General features: G+C 48.3%; 1 protein-coding gene and 1 long non-coding RNA gene across 3 annotated transcripts in view; both read right to left on the bottom strand.

Annotated features, from left to right (window-relative positions):
• Positions 1 to 144: 144 nt before the first annotated feature.
• Gm13842 (predicted gene 13842) lies at positions 145 to 2,975 on the bottom strand. Of its 2 annotated transcripts, NR_165275.1 has the most exons (4): positions 2,712 to 2,975; positions 2,081 to 2,133; positions 1,818 to 1,955; positions 145 to 849 (listed from the first exon to the last, which is right to left on the bottom strand). It is a non-coding gene; the product is annotated as a predicted gene 13842 (long non-coding RNA). The 2 variants fall into 2 exon arrangements; NR_165276.1 differs by lacking the exons at positions 1,818 to 1,955; positions 2,081 to 2,133.
• Positions 2,976 to 12,488: 9,513 nt separating this feature from the next.
• Tmem233 (transmembrane protein 233) overlaps positions 12,489 to 16,104 on the bottom strand; it is a 44,513-nt gene continuing 40,897 nt past the window's right edge. The window contains exon 3 of the mRNA NM_001101546.2: positions 12,489 to 14,505. Within this exon, the coding sequence (NP_001095016.2) occupies positions 14,499 to 14,505 (7 nt within the window). The 3' untranslated portion in view covers positions 12,489 to 14,498. The remainder of the gene's footprint in view (positions 14,506 to 16,104) is intronic.

Genomic DNA, 16,104 nt, shown 5'->3' on the forward strand with positions numbered 1-16,104 from the left:
AACTCAATGGGTGTGGCTTTTTTTTTTTTTTTAATCAGCACCGTCCTTTTTGAAGATGGAAAGTTCTGGAAGGATGCATAGCAAACCCCATAGATTGTGAGAACGAAAAAGGAATAAACAGAAGAGAGAGTTTTGCTTCTTAGCTTGTGTGTTTATATACTTCTCTTTATTTATTTGCCAGTGAGGCTGTGAGCAAAAATAAGAGATGCTCCAAGTGTAAAGGAATCTTTACAGAGGAGGGGTGGACCACAGGAAGGTAAAGGCGCAGTTCGGAAGGAATTCTCTCTGAGCTAGGAGAAGGGCTGAGTGAGGGCCAAGGAGAATTTTCTGGAACCAACGACCAACAAGGTTGAGTTTACTCCATGAAATCTGAACCCGTTGAACGTTCCGGGATGAGCATGGTCCCCACGTTCTCCCGCAGGCAATGAGGAGGGCGCAACCAGAAGGCCTTTATCTGAGCTCTGCACATGCTTTGATGTGCCCGGACAGCCTCCAGACTTCTGCTCTTACTCAGATAACAGTGAAAGCACCATCCGGTGATACCCAGACACCCACGTGCATAGCCGGAAGATCTTGTGTTTTCCAGCCAACAAGACAGCCCAGTTCCCGGGATTGCACAAGTGAGCTCTGCTTGCGGGGATGCCCGCTACAGAAGGCAAGTGAGCACTGAGATCTTGGCTGAACCCTCTTCTCAAGACTGTGCTGTCTGGTTTGTATACCTCATGGGCTGACTCTAGCCTCTTTCCAACAGGAACAATCAACACAGAATCAAAGGTGCTGGCTGGAGAGATGGCTCAGTGGTATAGATGCTTGTATCCTGATGACCCGAGTTCAATCCCCAGACACAAACTGAGAGAAAGAGAGAACAATGTAACAATTGATAAATAATATCTTTTCTCCCTTTTCTCCTAGAATTAGAAGTAGCTCATCACCTGCCAAAAAACAATGCTACCCATAAATAAATTTCAGGGAATCACTCTAAATTCTTTTTTTTTTTTTTTTTTTTTTTTTTTTTTGTCGAGACAGGGTTTTTCTGTTTAGCCCTGGCTGTCCTGGAGCTCACTTTGTAGACCAGACTGGCCTTGAACTCAGAAATCCACCTGCCTCTGCCTCCTGAGTGCTGGGATTAAAGGCGTGTGCCACCACGCCCGGCTAAATTATTTTTTTTAATTTATTTTATTTATGAGTACACCATTGCTGCTTTCAGACACACCAGAAGAGGGCATCAGATCCCATGACAGATGGTTGTGAGCCACCATGTGGTTGCTGGGAATTGAACTCAGGACCTCTAGAAGAGCAGTCAGTGTTCTTAACCACAGAGCCATCTCTCCAGCCCCAAGTCAGTGCTCTTAACTGCTGAACCATCTCTCCAGCACCTCACTCTGTATTTTTAAAGAGACATTTTAATCATCAGAATATTGTGAAGATTGTAGAGAGAACCTCGTATAAGCAATATCTGTCAATAAAAAAAACAAAACAAAACAAAACCTATGGCCAATGAGCTGAGGCAGGAAATAGGAGATGGGACCCTGGCTGAAAGAGAGGATTCTGGGAAATAAGTAGAGGCACTATGGATTCTCCTGGGAACACAGAGAAGGTCAGAAGCATGTGAGCTAAGCAGAGGTAACCAGCCACATAGGGGATCTCAGGTAGAATAAAGCTCTGCCAGCACTGTCTGGTACAAAGCAGAATGAGGCAGTGTGTTGGAGTTTGCAGCTTCAGCAAAGAGCAATGAGTTGATTTCCTATGCCTGAATCAGAGACACACATAGTAACCTTTCCCTTCAGTGGGGCGGAGAGCACTAAGAGCCACCTCACCGTGGAGAGAGCATCCTGTGAGCATCCATTTTGTGAACATCTGGTCATGGAGTGGACGGTAGAAACACTTGTCTGGTGTGCCCTGAGGTAGGGAGGGAGTGGGGGTTTCAGTGGCTCCCTGTTTTACTGTGGTCACTTCTGATGAAGAGAGGGAAAAAGATGTCTGGGTCAGGAGAGACGGCCCAGGGGTTAAGAGCACAGCTGCTCTTCCAGAGGACCTGAGTTCAGTTCCCAAGCACCTGTGTAGGGTTGTTCAAAATTACCTGTAAGTCCAGTGCAGGGGGGCTGAACATTCTCTTCTGGCCTCCTTGGGAACCTGCAAGTGTGCCTGCATATGTGAGCATACACACTCACACACACTGACACATACATACATGTACACACACACACTCACACACAGACACATACACTCTCTCACACACTGATACATACATACATACAAACTCACACAGAGACATATACACACACATATACATACACTCACAGACTCACACACACAATTTATACACACACATATCACACACACTGACATACACACAGATATACACACATACTCATACAGATCTCATACCCGTACTCTCACACACAGTTATATACACACAGACATATACACACATGCATACACATTGACACACAATTCACATACACTCTCCATAAAATCTTTTAAAACCTAAAAAAGTAGTTGCCTAAAGATACTTGAGGCTTGTTTGTTTCTTTGTTTCTAATGTCTCAGCTCACTTCCTAAGATCTGGGTCTCCTTCAGCTGTTGCTCTGAGCAGAACAACCAGGCTCCACACAGTGAGGGAGGTCTTCCCCTGAGCCGTATTTGTCTCTCTGAGAGGAGGCACAGGCCCATTTTCCTAACTTCAAGTAGCCATTGGGATGAAAAGTTACCTTCCCATAAAGTCAGGGAGAATCCGGGTGGGGCTTCAGAGCGGCAGAAGTACTTGGGATGCTTTGCAAATGGTTGCCACGACGACACAATTACAAAAACCAGCATAGACCACAAACCATGAGCTTTTAAAGAGTTTTCCCATAGTACTTATGAGGATGTAATATCAGAACCCAGCAGCCTTCCCCTCTCACGGATACCCACTGGCACGCCACAGAGGCATTATCTGTGAGTCCCTGGCTAACAGACTTCCTGTTGCTGGGTTCTTTCTCTCACAGGGGTAGTGAGCTTATATCAAAGAGGGCATTGGTAAGCACACTTCCTGCCTCTTCTCCCCAGGCTCCCCCACCCCTCCCTGATTTGAGCTTGGCTGCAGGTTTGTGCGGTGACGCCTCCCCTCCATCTCAGAAAGCCATAGGGAGAGCCTACAAGTCTGCCATGTGTCCACGCCACGCCGTTTGTCTGTCTCTGCTGCTGGGGATGGGACTCTCCTCTCAGGCCCCACCATGTGGTTGCTAATCTCTCTGTCCATGGTGTTGATAACTTCTAATGCATGCCCTAGTCCCTAGTAATCCATCGAAGTGTTCCTCTTGAACCTCCCCTCCCCCATAAAAGCCTTCCTGTGCTCACTGTCCAGATCCCATTCAAGCCATATCCAACCTGTCGAGACTCCCTTAGCTCCAGGCCAGCTATCCAGTCACCAATGCAGTCCCGACACAACACTGTGAACAGTCATCAACCTAGAACACACTAGTTGTTGGCATTTTTCTGAGCATCATCAGTCTTGAGGTTGGAACGTTCCAGAAGGATACAAAACAAACACTGTTGAATATGGAGACTGAAGAACAAGGGAGTCAATTATTATCATTGTTTTTTTTTTTTTTAAAGATTTATTTATTTTATGTAAGTACACTGTAGCTGTCTTCAGACACCCCCAGAAGAGGGCATCAGATCTCATTACAGATGGTTGTGAGCTACCATGTGGTTGCTGGGATTTGAACTCAGGACCTTCGGAAGAGCAGTCAGTGCTCCTAACTACGGAGCCATCTCTCCAGCCTGGGAGTCAACTGTTTGGAAATGTGTGTGTTGTATGTGCCTGTGTACGTGGGTGCAGACGTGGGTGCAGATGTGGGTGCATGTTCCTGTCCCCGTGGAGGCCAGAGAAGTCATCAGGCATCCTGCTCCATCACTCTCTGCTTTATTCCCTGGAGACAGGGAGCCTGGACCAGACTGGCAGCCAGCAAGCCCCAAGCATCCCCTCTGCCCTTGCCAGCAACAGCTCTTGTACAGCCACACCTGGCTTCTATGTGCATTGGGCTCAGATCTTCTTCCGGACTTCACCATCACCTCTGCTCTGTAGCCAGTCTTCCACAATACTGGATGGATTATTTTATCTAGGCTGGGTATTTTGGTGGAGCAGCTGTGTCTATGCTCCACCCTGTGACATTCCAGGCCGGAGACAAATCAGTAAGGTAGACCGGCGACTGGCCAAAAGTCTCCTTCAAAAGTGTCAGTGAATTTTACTCCGGACCCCGTGTGAGTAAAGGAGACTTACTCTCTCTCAGCTAGTCCCTTCACAGGTTCGATGCTGTAGTATCTGAAGCAGCTGAGCCAGTTCCCAGCAAAAACATCCCGGGGCCGATTAGCATTTTAGGTTTGGAGGGGAGTTCAACGGCACGTGTAAACATGTATTGTACCACCCACCCACATTCCCGGACGCCTGTTGCTTCTTTTCCTTACCTTTTGGTTTGAGTGAATGCCCTCTGAGAATCAACCCCAATCTCAGAGGAGCCACGCCCCTCCTCCCCCGCCCCCAGAAGATCATCCCCGCTGGGCTTGTTGTGGGCGGGGAGGGCTCGGGATTCTTGCTCTAGTACCCCGCTGCTCCCTGCGATAGGCAGCCCAGCTTCAACACACATGACCTGGGGGAGGAACTGTGTGTGTGCATATATATGTGTTTGTGTTTGTCTGTGTGCGCGCGCGCCTGGGCTCATGCATATAGGATGGATTAGGGAGGGGAAATCTATATTCCCAGATGCTCTTATCCATGCTGGGTAAAGGCAGTCCAGGTGAGGCCGGTGGAATGGGGAGGAGCACCCACACCCCTGTAGGCACCCCTCACCTATGCTCCGTAAGGAAACCCCAAAGTTTCATTGGTTCCCTGAGTGATCTTTGGTTGAATCATGACAGGGTTTTGAGTCCTTAGGAGAAGAGATAGATGTTGGTTACATCACCACCCACCCCCCCCTCCCCCGACAATTCCTTCCAGTTTGCTTCTAGACGTCTTTACGAAAACCGGTCCTGAGAGGCCAGGGAATGATGCAGAGCAACACCCTAGAGTGCCATTCTCTGTGGCTGCCGCTAGAGGGCACCCTAAACTCAAAAGAGGCTTGGGAAAGGCCGCCGGGACGGGAGTTTTATGGGCTCTTTATCTTGAAATAGCTTTTGAAGAGACGCATTTTCATTTCCCCTCCTTTTGCCGAATCACCGTGATAAGCGATAACGAGAAAATGAGTGTGTTTGGGAAAGAATTTCTAGCTAATACCTTGATTTTGCTTCGGCTTGGCTTAAGAGTCAAGGTTTTCTCCTGCTTAACAATGACAGGATGGCGGAGAATTCCTCGATCCCAGTTTTCTTCCATTCCCACTTCTCTCCCTCACCGCTTGCTCATCCTTTATCCTTTTAATGACTGCTCATGAACCTCTCTCTCCGCCCAAAGTCCCGAGTCCTCTAGGAATCAGAGGTCAACAGGCAGGATGTGAATCCTAGCCCAGAGAGCTTCTTCTATGCCTGGGAAAACCAACACCAAATGATAATTACATAGAGTGTATCTAGCATTCCTTGTATTTATTTACCTATTATTACCTATTGTGTGTGTGTGTGTGTGTGTGTGTGTGTGCGCGCGCATGCGCGTGCCTGTGTCATGGAACTCACAGCAAGACATTCAGGAGTTAATTCTCTCTTTCTACCCTTATGTGGTGTGCTGGTTAAATTTACATGAGCTTGACACAGGGTAGAGTCATCTGAGAAGAGAGAACCCTAATTGAGAAAATTTATCAGATTGGGCTATAGGCAGGCCTGTAGGGCATTTTTAAAATTAATGACTGATGGGGGAGGACCCAGCTCATTCATGGTGGTTGAGGTCATCCCTGGGCTGGTGGTCCCGGGTTCTATAAGAAAGGCTGAGCAAGCCATGGGGGAGCAAGCCAATAAGCAGCACCCCTCCATGGCCTCTGCATCAGCTCCTGCCTCCAGGTTCCTGCCCTGTTTGAGTTCTTGTCATGACTTTGTCCAGTGATGAACATCGATGTGGAAGTGTAGGCCAAGTTAACCCTTTCCTCCCCAAGCTGCTTTGGTCATGGTGTTTTATCACAGCAGTAGTGACCCTAACTGATACAGAGGTTATACCAGGATAGTGAGTGTCTTGGTCAGGGTTTCTATTCCTGCACAAACATCATGACCAAGAAGCAAGTTGGGGAGGAAAGGGTTTATTCAGCTTACACTTCCATACTGCTGTTCATCACCAAGGATGTCAGGACTGGGACTCAAGCAGGGCAGGAAGCAGGAACTGATGCAGAGGCCATGGAGGGATGTTACTTACTGGCTTGCTTCCTCTGGCTTGCTCAGCCTGCTTTCTTATAGAACCCAGGACCACCAGCCTAGGGATGGCACCACCCACAATGGGCCTTCCCCACCCTTGATCACTAATTGAGAAAATGTCTTACAGCTGGATCTCCTGGAGGCATTTCCTCACCTGAAGCTCCTTTCTCTGTGATAATGCCAGCTTTGGTCAAGTTGATATACAAAACCAGCCAGTACAGTGAGGCATTTCTGTGACAGGCCTGGCCACTTTTGGGGGGAAGATTGTGAAAGGACTTTGGAACTTTGGGCTAGAAAAACCACTGAGTGTTGAGAGCTCTGTGTGATGTCCTGCGGGATCCTGGAAGATAAGAATGCTGAAAACAGTGCAGATGAGGCCTGGCTTGTGAAGTTTCTGGGGGGAGTTTAAAGACTCTGTCGGGGCTGCTTGATATTTTGAATTGAGAAAGTGTGGTTCTGGTTAGCTGGGGTTGAAGGTCCACCTGTGATTAACAAGGTACCAGCACCTTTGAAGTGAAAACTTTAGGTTCCTGGGGCAACTGATGCTGATCAGCTACAGCTGAGAGATTGGCGGTGGTCAGGAAGAGACCAGCCTTGCTGAGGTGCAGTCTTCTGCAGAGGGTTTCCTCAGGGTCGGCACCCAGAAGCTGTGTTCCAGAGGTGGCCCAGGTTGTAGCTCACACTGGCAGCAGAACTTGAGAAGAGTCACCCAGGTGGTCCTGGTTTTGAAGGCATGACGGGGTCATGGAGAGCAACTGAGGCTTGGCACTGTGTGGCAGGCCTGGGGACCCTGAAGAGAGCCCAGGAGAGGCTGTTGGTGGGGGTGCAGCCCATTTACAGAAGACCCCAGGATTTTGGAGATGCCGGTACCATGGGACAGCTATCAAGAGCAGAGGTATGTGTGGAGGATGCAGCTGACATAAACCTAAAAGACAAGCCGAGTGTGCTGTAGACCGCAGAGCTGGAGAAGTAACTCAGACGCCCCTGAGAGGAGTCTAAAGGACAGTGAGTGGATCCCAGATAATTGGATACTGAGTTCTTTACACTTTTGGAGTTTGGTTTTTGCATTGTTTGGATTGGGACTGCGCCGTCATTCTTACATCATGAGCTCTTGATGTAAAAAAAGCATTTAGCTTATTTTTGATGTTATAGGAGTCCCCGCAGTTGAAGGACTTTTAACTTTTAAAAGAAGTTTTGGATTTTACAAGAGACTCTAGATTCTTAAGAGACTGAACTTTTAAAATGTTTGGATTGGTAAAGACTTGTGGGACTTCTACATTTGTGATATGTTTGATCTTTATGATATTTTAAAATATGAGGTCTTGGGGATTACACAACTTCTCTCTCTGAAAAAAAAGGGGGGGGGGAGATTTTGTCTTTAGAAGTGCCACATGAGCCAGGCGTGGTGGCGCATGCCTTTAATCCCAGCACTGGAGGCAGAGACAGGTGTATTTCTGAGCTCAAGGCCAGCCTGGTCTACAAAGTGAGTTCCAGGACAGCCAGGGCTATAAAGAGAAACCCTGTCTCGAAAACCCAAAAAAAAAAAAAAAAAAAAAAAAAAAAAAGTGCCATGTGTCAAGTTGTCAAGGGGATCAACTGTGCTGGCTAGTTCTATGTCAACTTGACCCAAGCTGTGAAAGAGTAGTAAACTCAATCCTCCAAGGTATCCTAATCATAAAACAGATAGTGACATTCCTTCCTCCACCCACCCGCTTCCTGGGTTCAAAGAGTGTTCATTCAAAGAAAGTCACCCTGACCCACCCTGACCATTGCTGGAACCCACTATGCAAAGGTGCTATTGCTAGGGGCTCTTAGAAACTGTCTTGAGAGATAACCTGACACTTGTGACTTTGTACTTCCTTGTGACTCTTAACTGGTATTTTTGGTATTTTCCAACAACGCCCTTCCCACCTCCTTGAGTTGTGTTTTTTTCCTTTAAATACCCCCTTACTCAGCTACTCGGGGCGCCACGGTCCTCTACCCCTGCATGGTGTATGACCATGGGCCCGAGAGCGCTCTTGAATAAAAAATCCTCTTGCAATTTGCAGCAAGACCGTTTCTCATTGGTGATTTTGGGGTGTCGCCTCTCCTGAGTTAGAACGTGGGGGAGTCCTCACGTTGTGGGTCTTTCAGCTGGAGTCATCTGAGAGGAGGGAACCTCTGTTCCCTAATTGAGAAAATGTCTCAGTAAGATTGGGCTGTAGGCTCACATGTAGAGCACTTTCTTAATTATTGATTGAGGGGGGTGAGGGGTAGGGGGTGAGGGGTGGGGGGTGAGGTGGGAGAAGTAGGCTCCAGGATGAGGCTTTTACTGAGACCTAGTGAGCACACAAAAGGGAGAGCCTCCGGTTCTAGAAGAGCTAGCACATCAGAGGTGTCTCTAAAGGAAACCCGAGAGAACTGCCTATCAAAGTCCCCCTAGGTGGGTGAAAGAGAACCGGCTTGAGGGAGGCACTGCAGTTTAGACCCGAGGTTTCAGGGCTCAGACTACAGCCCTGGGCTCTGCGGAAATGGGGTGATCAAGTGACTTAAATGACAATCAGGCCAGCTGTGTGAAACCTAGGGTTGGTGTTGGGGCACAGAGAGCCTCACAAGGTGAGGCTATGGCTGCAGCAGATAGGGGTCACAGTGGGGCAGCCGCAGAGAAGCCCTGCGGGGGCAGCCAGCCAAGGCTGACTGCTTAAGACTTTACAGGGAGCCTACCTCAATGATCTCTTGATTTGGGCCCAGTGAGACTTGTCTCAGACTTATGACATCTGGGTTGAGTCACTGCATTTGGTTAGTTTTCTTGTTGTGGTGGACACACACACACACACACACACTCACACACTCAAAGGCGGTAGGACTGATTTTGGCTCACGGTTTGAAGAGCTCAAGCTATGGATGTTTGGCTATAGAGACCACACATAACGATGGGAACACACCACAGGGGGGAGGCTGTTTACTTCATGACTGAAGCAGGGGAAGAGGGACCCCGTCCTCTGGGGTAAGACCACCCACACTCAGGTGAACATGGCTGTTAGTCCACCCTCTCTGGGAACACAGGAACACTCTCCCAGACAACCCCAGGTCTCATCTACATGGTCTCCTGGGTGATTCTAAACAGCAGTGGAGATTAGCCGTTGTAGTTTGGGATTTTATCTGTCTGTCTGTCTGAGACAGGGTCTCACTGTGTAGCCCTGGCTGGCTTGGGACCCCCCCCCCCCCATGTGTCTATGTCTGTCTCATGAGTGCTGGGATTGAAGGTATATTGACACCACACTCTGCCCAGCTTGGGATATTTGTAACACCATCAGAAATCAAGTGTATTGATGGGTATCAGGATATGTCTTTGCCTTCTCTCTTCTGTGTGGCAATTTGTGCGAAGTTCTCTTTCATGATCTTCACCAGGCCGTTTGTTATCCTTTTGGGCTGTAAAACAACTAGTTCTGTTGCCTTGAGTTCTGTGACATCCCCTGCCCAGGGAATGAACACTTTGAAGCAGCGTCAGAAGCAGCCTCCTTGGGAAAAGCAAGATGGCCGGGGATCATCTGTAGCTGTGTGGGGATGGACTGGGATCCACCTAAACTTGAGGAGGAAGAATACTGTGGCCCAGCCACTGTCAGCTTGACTGGATGCTCCTCTGAGCATGGGAAACAGGTACCAATATGAAGCTGAGATGCTTCACAAAGAAAGAAACAAGGCTCCTGGCTGCTTTCTCCTCCTTACCTCTCCTGAGGGATGATAGGGGCTGGGGAGGGGGATTTCTTCCATCTGTGACTTCTCCGTGGTGATATGTAACACTTGAATAACATCTATAATTCTGTGTTCAGTAGATCAGGAATTAAATGTGTGGGTTCAGGCATCTACTTTTAGGATAACTCCCCAGGGGCTAATAATAATAGGAATATGTCTTTTTTCGGGATTGGTAGTAAACCGTGAATATGGGTGCTATTTTAGATCGAAGAAGTAGTTGGTAGCCCTAAGCTGTCTCTTATATTTAGAAGCCTGGGTCTAGGGTTACATATCAAGATACATACAGCGAGCTGTTTTGCTGATTGCAGCTGTCCCGCTGTTTGCCAGGGCTAATTTGCTGATCCAGGAGCTGAGGCCAGCGATTTTTATGTCTGCATCTGCTTCTGCCCATAACTTGTGGGCAAAGACAGGACTGCTTCAAGGTACCGGCCTCGAGCCATGCGCAGAGCGGTGGGAACATCGGCTCGGGCTCGCCTGAATTGTCGGCCCCTCGCAGACCTTCTGCGGGGCACCTAGCCTAGCTGCACAGGGCTTTTGCAAGTGCTTACATTCATAGATTCCTTCTTCTCTTGCCTTTGTCTTTCTCCAGTCAGGGGGTGAGCAAGCTTGGGGGGGGGGTCTCCCCTAGTGGGATTAGAGTTTCAAAGAGGAAGTCCAGTTTTCATGGTAAACAGGTGCCCAGTGAATGCCAGCGGATGGAGTCCCAACATAGCTGGGAAATGGCTTTGGAGGCTGGTCAGTAACTCTGCTCCTGCTCGTGGAAGGCATAGTTAGAACAGGAGGCCTGATGTGGACAGTGTTTGTGATTTTGGCCCATCATCTGTCTCTCCTTCTGGTAAATGCTCTCTGGTTTTCCTCGGGGGAATCACTTTTCTGCTGCCGAGCTGAGCCTTCCATCTATGAAGTCTGAGTGATGCTAATCTCACAGTGGTCCAAAGGGTGGGGAAGGGGGAGGGGGAGGGGAGGAGGAGGAAGGGAAAGGGAGAGGGGAAAGAGGAGGGGGAGGGAAGAGAAAGGAGGAAGAGGGGGAGAGGGACAAGGGAGGGGGAAGGGGAAGAGGAGGGGAGGGGAAGGGAAAGGAAGGGAGAGGGGGGAGGGGAAGAGAAAGGAGAAAGAGGAGGAAGAGGGAAAAGAAGGGGGAGGGGAGGGGGAGGCTTACAGAGCCCTTGTTTGCAGCATCAATTTGTATTAGCCACACCTGCCTGATGGTGGTTGGTATCCATTCTATGGACTCCCCCCCCCCCACGTTCTGATCAACTGTACCTTATTTTGAATTGTGTTAGTTCCCCGGCCCCCCCTCCACCCCCGCAATTATGGAAGAAGATGCTTCATTTCCATGGGTGTTACTGTGTGAGAGGCAGGGGGATAAGTTCCCAACCACACAGAACAGGCATGCTCCAGGTCACTCTCCCTAAAGGCTTTTCAGCCACACAGACTGTAAAGCCCACCGTTTGCTTCAGCCCTTGGGCGCCGTTGGCTGATGTGAAAGATCCTCTTGGTCAATGGACTAGGAGAGAGGATGCTGCGGTTCCTTTTCGGGTGGCAGAGATGAAACACCCTGACACAGCAACTTAAGACAGAAAGGGTTCTTGGCGCACAGTTAGAGGTGGTACGGTCTGTCGCGGTGAGGATGTCACGTGACAGGAAGAGGGAGGGTTGGTTACATTTTTCCCTCAGAGAGCGGGAAGAGCTGATTACAGTTCTTCCTCAGGAAGTCTCGTGGGGAGGGGAGGGGAGGGGAGGGGAAGAGAGGGGAGAGGGGAGGGAGGGAGGGAGGGAGAGAGAGAGAGAGAGAGAGAGAGAGAGAGATTGATTGATTGATTGATTTGTGCTCAGCTCTGTTCAGCTCACTTTTCTCTTACACTCACCTTCCCATTCACTCCAGGATTCAAGATTCTGCGTGAGAAACTGTCCCACCTCACTTAATCTATGGAGATAACCCCTTGCTGCCCCGCCCAGAGGCTTCTCTTGGTAGGATCAGAGGTGACCTCAGATCCCATCAAGTTGACAATGGAGATTAATTATGAAGAGGAGGGACAATCTAGACTTTATTAAAACACAAACACACAACTCTATAAATGAGAACTGTCCCGTGTTGTTGATTGTAGTGCTCAGGGCCCTGGAGGGTGTCAATGAAACTCAGAGCCTCTCTTAGTCCTGCCGATCCCACTGACTGACAAGAGTTTCATCTTATTTTGACTTTAGCTGGCCTGACACGTTAAATGCCTCATAAGTCAGGCATACTCAGAGTTCAGCAACTGGGGGCCTCTCTAGCCCCACCTCCGTCCTCTCTATGGTCTTCTCTATGGAAGAAGGCTGGGGTGGATGAGCACATTTTTGGTTATGGAAGTTTCTAGAAGGAGGAACACAGCAAGGGGAAAAAAAAACCCAAAAACAAAAAAAAAAACAAAACAAAAACCACTAGACTCACACAGCATGGCAAATGGGCTTACTTAAAGCCGTTTTTATTCCGTTCTCTCTCAACAACACTTCCTTTCCATTTGATTTGGGGAAAGACCAGGGACTGAAACACACAAACAGGATATAAGAATCAGGATCCAATATGCTGGAATGGTGGTGGCATCCCTGTATGCTGAGAATTCCTGTCCCTAAGTCAGTCTCCTTCTGGGACAAGGGTTTTCTCATGACATACCTGGGTGGAGTCCTGTGCCCACCAACCTCCCTCCCCCCTCGCCACCAAGCCCCCCGCCCCAGGACCCAGTGTTTTCCCAAACACCTTCAATCCACTATCAATGTGCTTCATATTTGTTTAGTGCACAGAGTCTCCCCGCCTCAGGGGCACATTCATGATAGCAATTAATTTTCATAACAGTATGAGGTAAGGAGGTAGCAGCTTTTATCTCCATTTTTTTCAGAAGAAACTTGTCTAAAATCAACTCTCGTAGCTAATCTCATGGAAGTAAATGCAGGGTCTGGGAGAGGCAGCAGAAGCCTGTGACCTCAGCACTGGAAAGGCAGAGGCAGAAGAAGGCCATCCCTGGTTACATAGCAATTCAAGGCCAGCCTGGGTTGCCTGAGATCCCCCCCTCCCCAAAGGCATTGAGACAGGTGTTTTGACTCTTGATCACTTGCTCATTCAATAAAACGGGATGCCTCTTTTCTATTCAAGTTCGTGTCGCTGTGTTTCTGACATTAGTTTTGGAGATTTTATTTGGCCATAAATATCACCTGTTAACCATAATCACTTTAAATCTCTCTCTGAATTTACTTGCTTAAATGATACAGAGCTTCTGTCTGTCTGTCTGTCTGTGCAGAAGCCTATAAACAAATACTATAAGAACGAAACAATGTCACTGAGGTCTATGGAGACCAAGACTGGACCTGAAGGCCACTGTCTCTTTGCTACGGTGGGCAATGACTGGTGTTGTGGGAAGGTGTGAAGGACCCACTGGTACCCAAGAGAGACATTCTCCTTGCAGCAGCAAAGACTGAGAAAGGATAAAGCAGGAAGCCTTCTTCGAAATTCAGCGCTATTTACCATCATTTTTTTTTTTTTTTAAATCAGAAATCGCCTTGAGTACCACCGGTGGCACGTGCTTTGCACACTGCAAAAAAACTCTAAGCCAGCATCCTCTGGTGGGCGGGACAACAGCATCCTGAACTTAAACTGTTGACTTTATACAAGGGGCGGGGGCGGGGGCGGGGGTAGGGGCGGGGAAGAAGCACAAGGGTATGACTCTTTAGGGTGGCTTCCTGGAAAAATCAAAGCTCTTGCCTGAGATTTGCTGAAAGAAATAGATAGAAAAGAAAGCCACATTACGTAAAATGGCCATTTTTACTCCACACGCGGGGTGGAGAGGGTATACAGATGCCTAGGATCTGGTTCCTTCTCCGGCTCCAAATGATCAATGCAGATACAAGCAAGAGAAGGCGGTGGGGAAATTAAAACTGGGACAAAAACCTAGGAAGTCTGGGTGGACTCTGGGGACGCTGAGGGAGGTGGGGAGACCCTACCACACGGAGAAAGGGAAGAAGAAATAAGTCTATGACCTCAACTGTTCTCGAGAACTTTAAGCATGCTATGGTATTTGTACTTGTTTTTGTAAACACCAGCATTCACAGCTCTCCCTGAAAGCCACCTGCGCCCCTCGCCGCCCCCAAATCCAGACGTCCCGAGAAGCAGCGAGGTTTCTGAAGTTCATTCCTGAAGAGGAGGAATGGATGCAAAGGTTTTGCTGAGCTGAGACATGGAGACGCCATTTTTCATTTTCATTTTTTCATCTGCCAGTGGCTTTGGTGGGTGTGTCTGCACTGCAGCTGAGCTCCGTACATTCCCGACTAGTGGGTGTTCATTTGCCAGGGACCCGCCTCTGGAGAGTCCTGGAGGAAAAGATCTTACAGTTTTAAAATCAAGGATCCATTCCTCAGAAACTTCTTTGGGAGTGTGTGCAGATGAGGACCGTCCGCCATGCTTCCCAGCTGAGAGCTGTTCCTCAGGGGCTGTGTGGCACAGAGAGGGAGAGAGGACGTCAGAGAGACACACAGTGCACAGGAATTCAGGGATGGACCTTGAGGACTTGTTGGTCTTATTTGGTGGAACTTACGGCAAGTAGAGGATGCTATCATGAGTGCGAACGCTATCAGGCTTTCGTGCTTTTGAAGTGGGGTTAGCGCTAGGTCCGTACACTCCCACAAATACCAGCATCCCTTCACACAGCCCAGATTTCCTATATAAAGCGGCTTGCTAATTATGTAGACCCTGCATGAAATCCTTTCATCTCTAGATTATTTATAATTCTGAATACAATGTAAACGTGGAGGTCGGCACTAGGTTGTTTAGGAAATAACAAGAAAAATAACAGCGCCGGGCAGAGGCAGGCAGATTTCTGAGTTCCAGGCCAGCCTGGTCTACAGAGTGAGTTCCAGGACAGCCAGGACTACACAGAGAAACCGTGTCTGGAGAGAGAGAGAGAGAGAGAGAGAGAGAGAGAGAGAGAGCTGCAAAGACAGTCCCAAGCTGTCCTTCTACCAAATGCAGCCAGTGTTTCCTGCTCTGCCAACCTTGATCTCATCCAATCTTTTCAGCGGCTTCAATCTGACCCACAAAATGATGTGGTGTTTAATGTTCTAAACTGCACTTCCCTGTTCATTCATGCAGTCCCTCCCTTTTCTTTTGAGACAGACTCTCCATAGGCCAGGCTATCCTTAAGCTCGAGACAATCCTCCTGCTTCAGCTGCTCCAATGCTAAGATCACAGGTCCTAGTTACTGTCTGGGCTATATCATATCCCACTAGTTTATATTTTTTTCACAGTTAAAAAAAAATCTACCATTGCTGGATATCTAGTCTAGAATTTTCTTTCTCTTAACTTACCCGAGCCAATAAAGAAAGCCTGAACATTTTTTGAAGAACAGGTGATATCCCTATTTATATTAGGAATAAACTTCAGTGAGGATACATCTATGTAAAAACAGTATCCTGGAAGCCCTGCCCAGCCAATCACAGTAAAGAACACAATTTTGCTTTTAAAATATTTTAAAGGCCACGCAGAGGTAATGTCTGGGGATCACATTGTATGTTTTTTTTTTACTTAATGGGAAATCCACGCTGTTCCACAAAGGATAAGTAAGGGCCACTGTTCAGTTGAAGCTGGAGAAGCCGGCTGTCGCCACACTCAGGCAGTGGAAATGAACGTGGATAGGAACATAACTCTAACTCTTTTCGTGTGAGCCCAGTGAGTGTAGTGTACAGGCAGCCAGCGAGCGCTTGACACACAGCCAAGGACTTCGGCCTCCAGCCCTTTCCCATCCTGGGAATTGTTCAGGTGTGTGTGTGTGTGTTTGGGGCCGATCAGATCTGCCCGAGTGTGTAAAATGGCACCCTCCTCTGGAGACTTCCAAGGTGAAGTTTGATTATGCTCAAAACCAGAGAAGATGTAAGATAAAATTCCTCAGCTCCACTTGGTCACCCGAGAGCACCACACTTGTGGAACAGGGCGGTGACTACTTTGATGCTCAAACTTTGTTGATCCCCTCAGCCCTTGCAGACAGGAGCCCTTACCTTTATTTTCTCTAACGCCAGATTTTGATATAAAGCTTC

This window comes from Mus musculus, chromosome 5 (assembly GCF_000001635.26).
Source record: "Mus musculus strain C57BL/6J chromosome 5, GRCm38.p6 C57BL/6J".
Classification (NCBI taxonomy): Eukaryota; Metazoa; Chordata; class Mammalia; order Rodentia; family Muridae; genus Mus; species Mus musculus.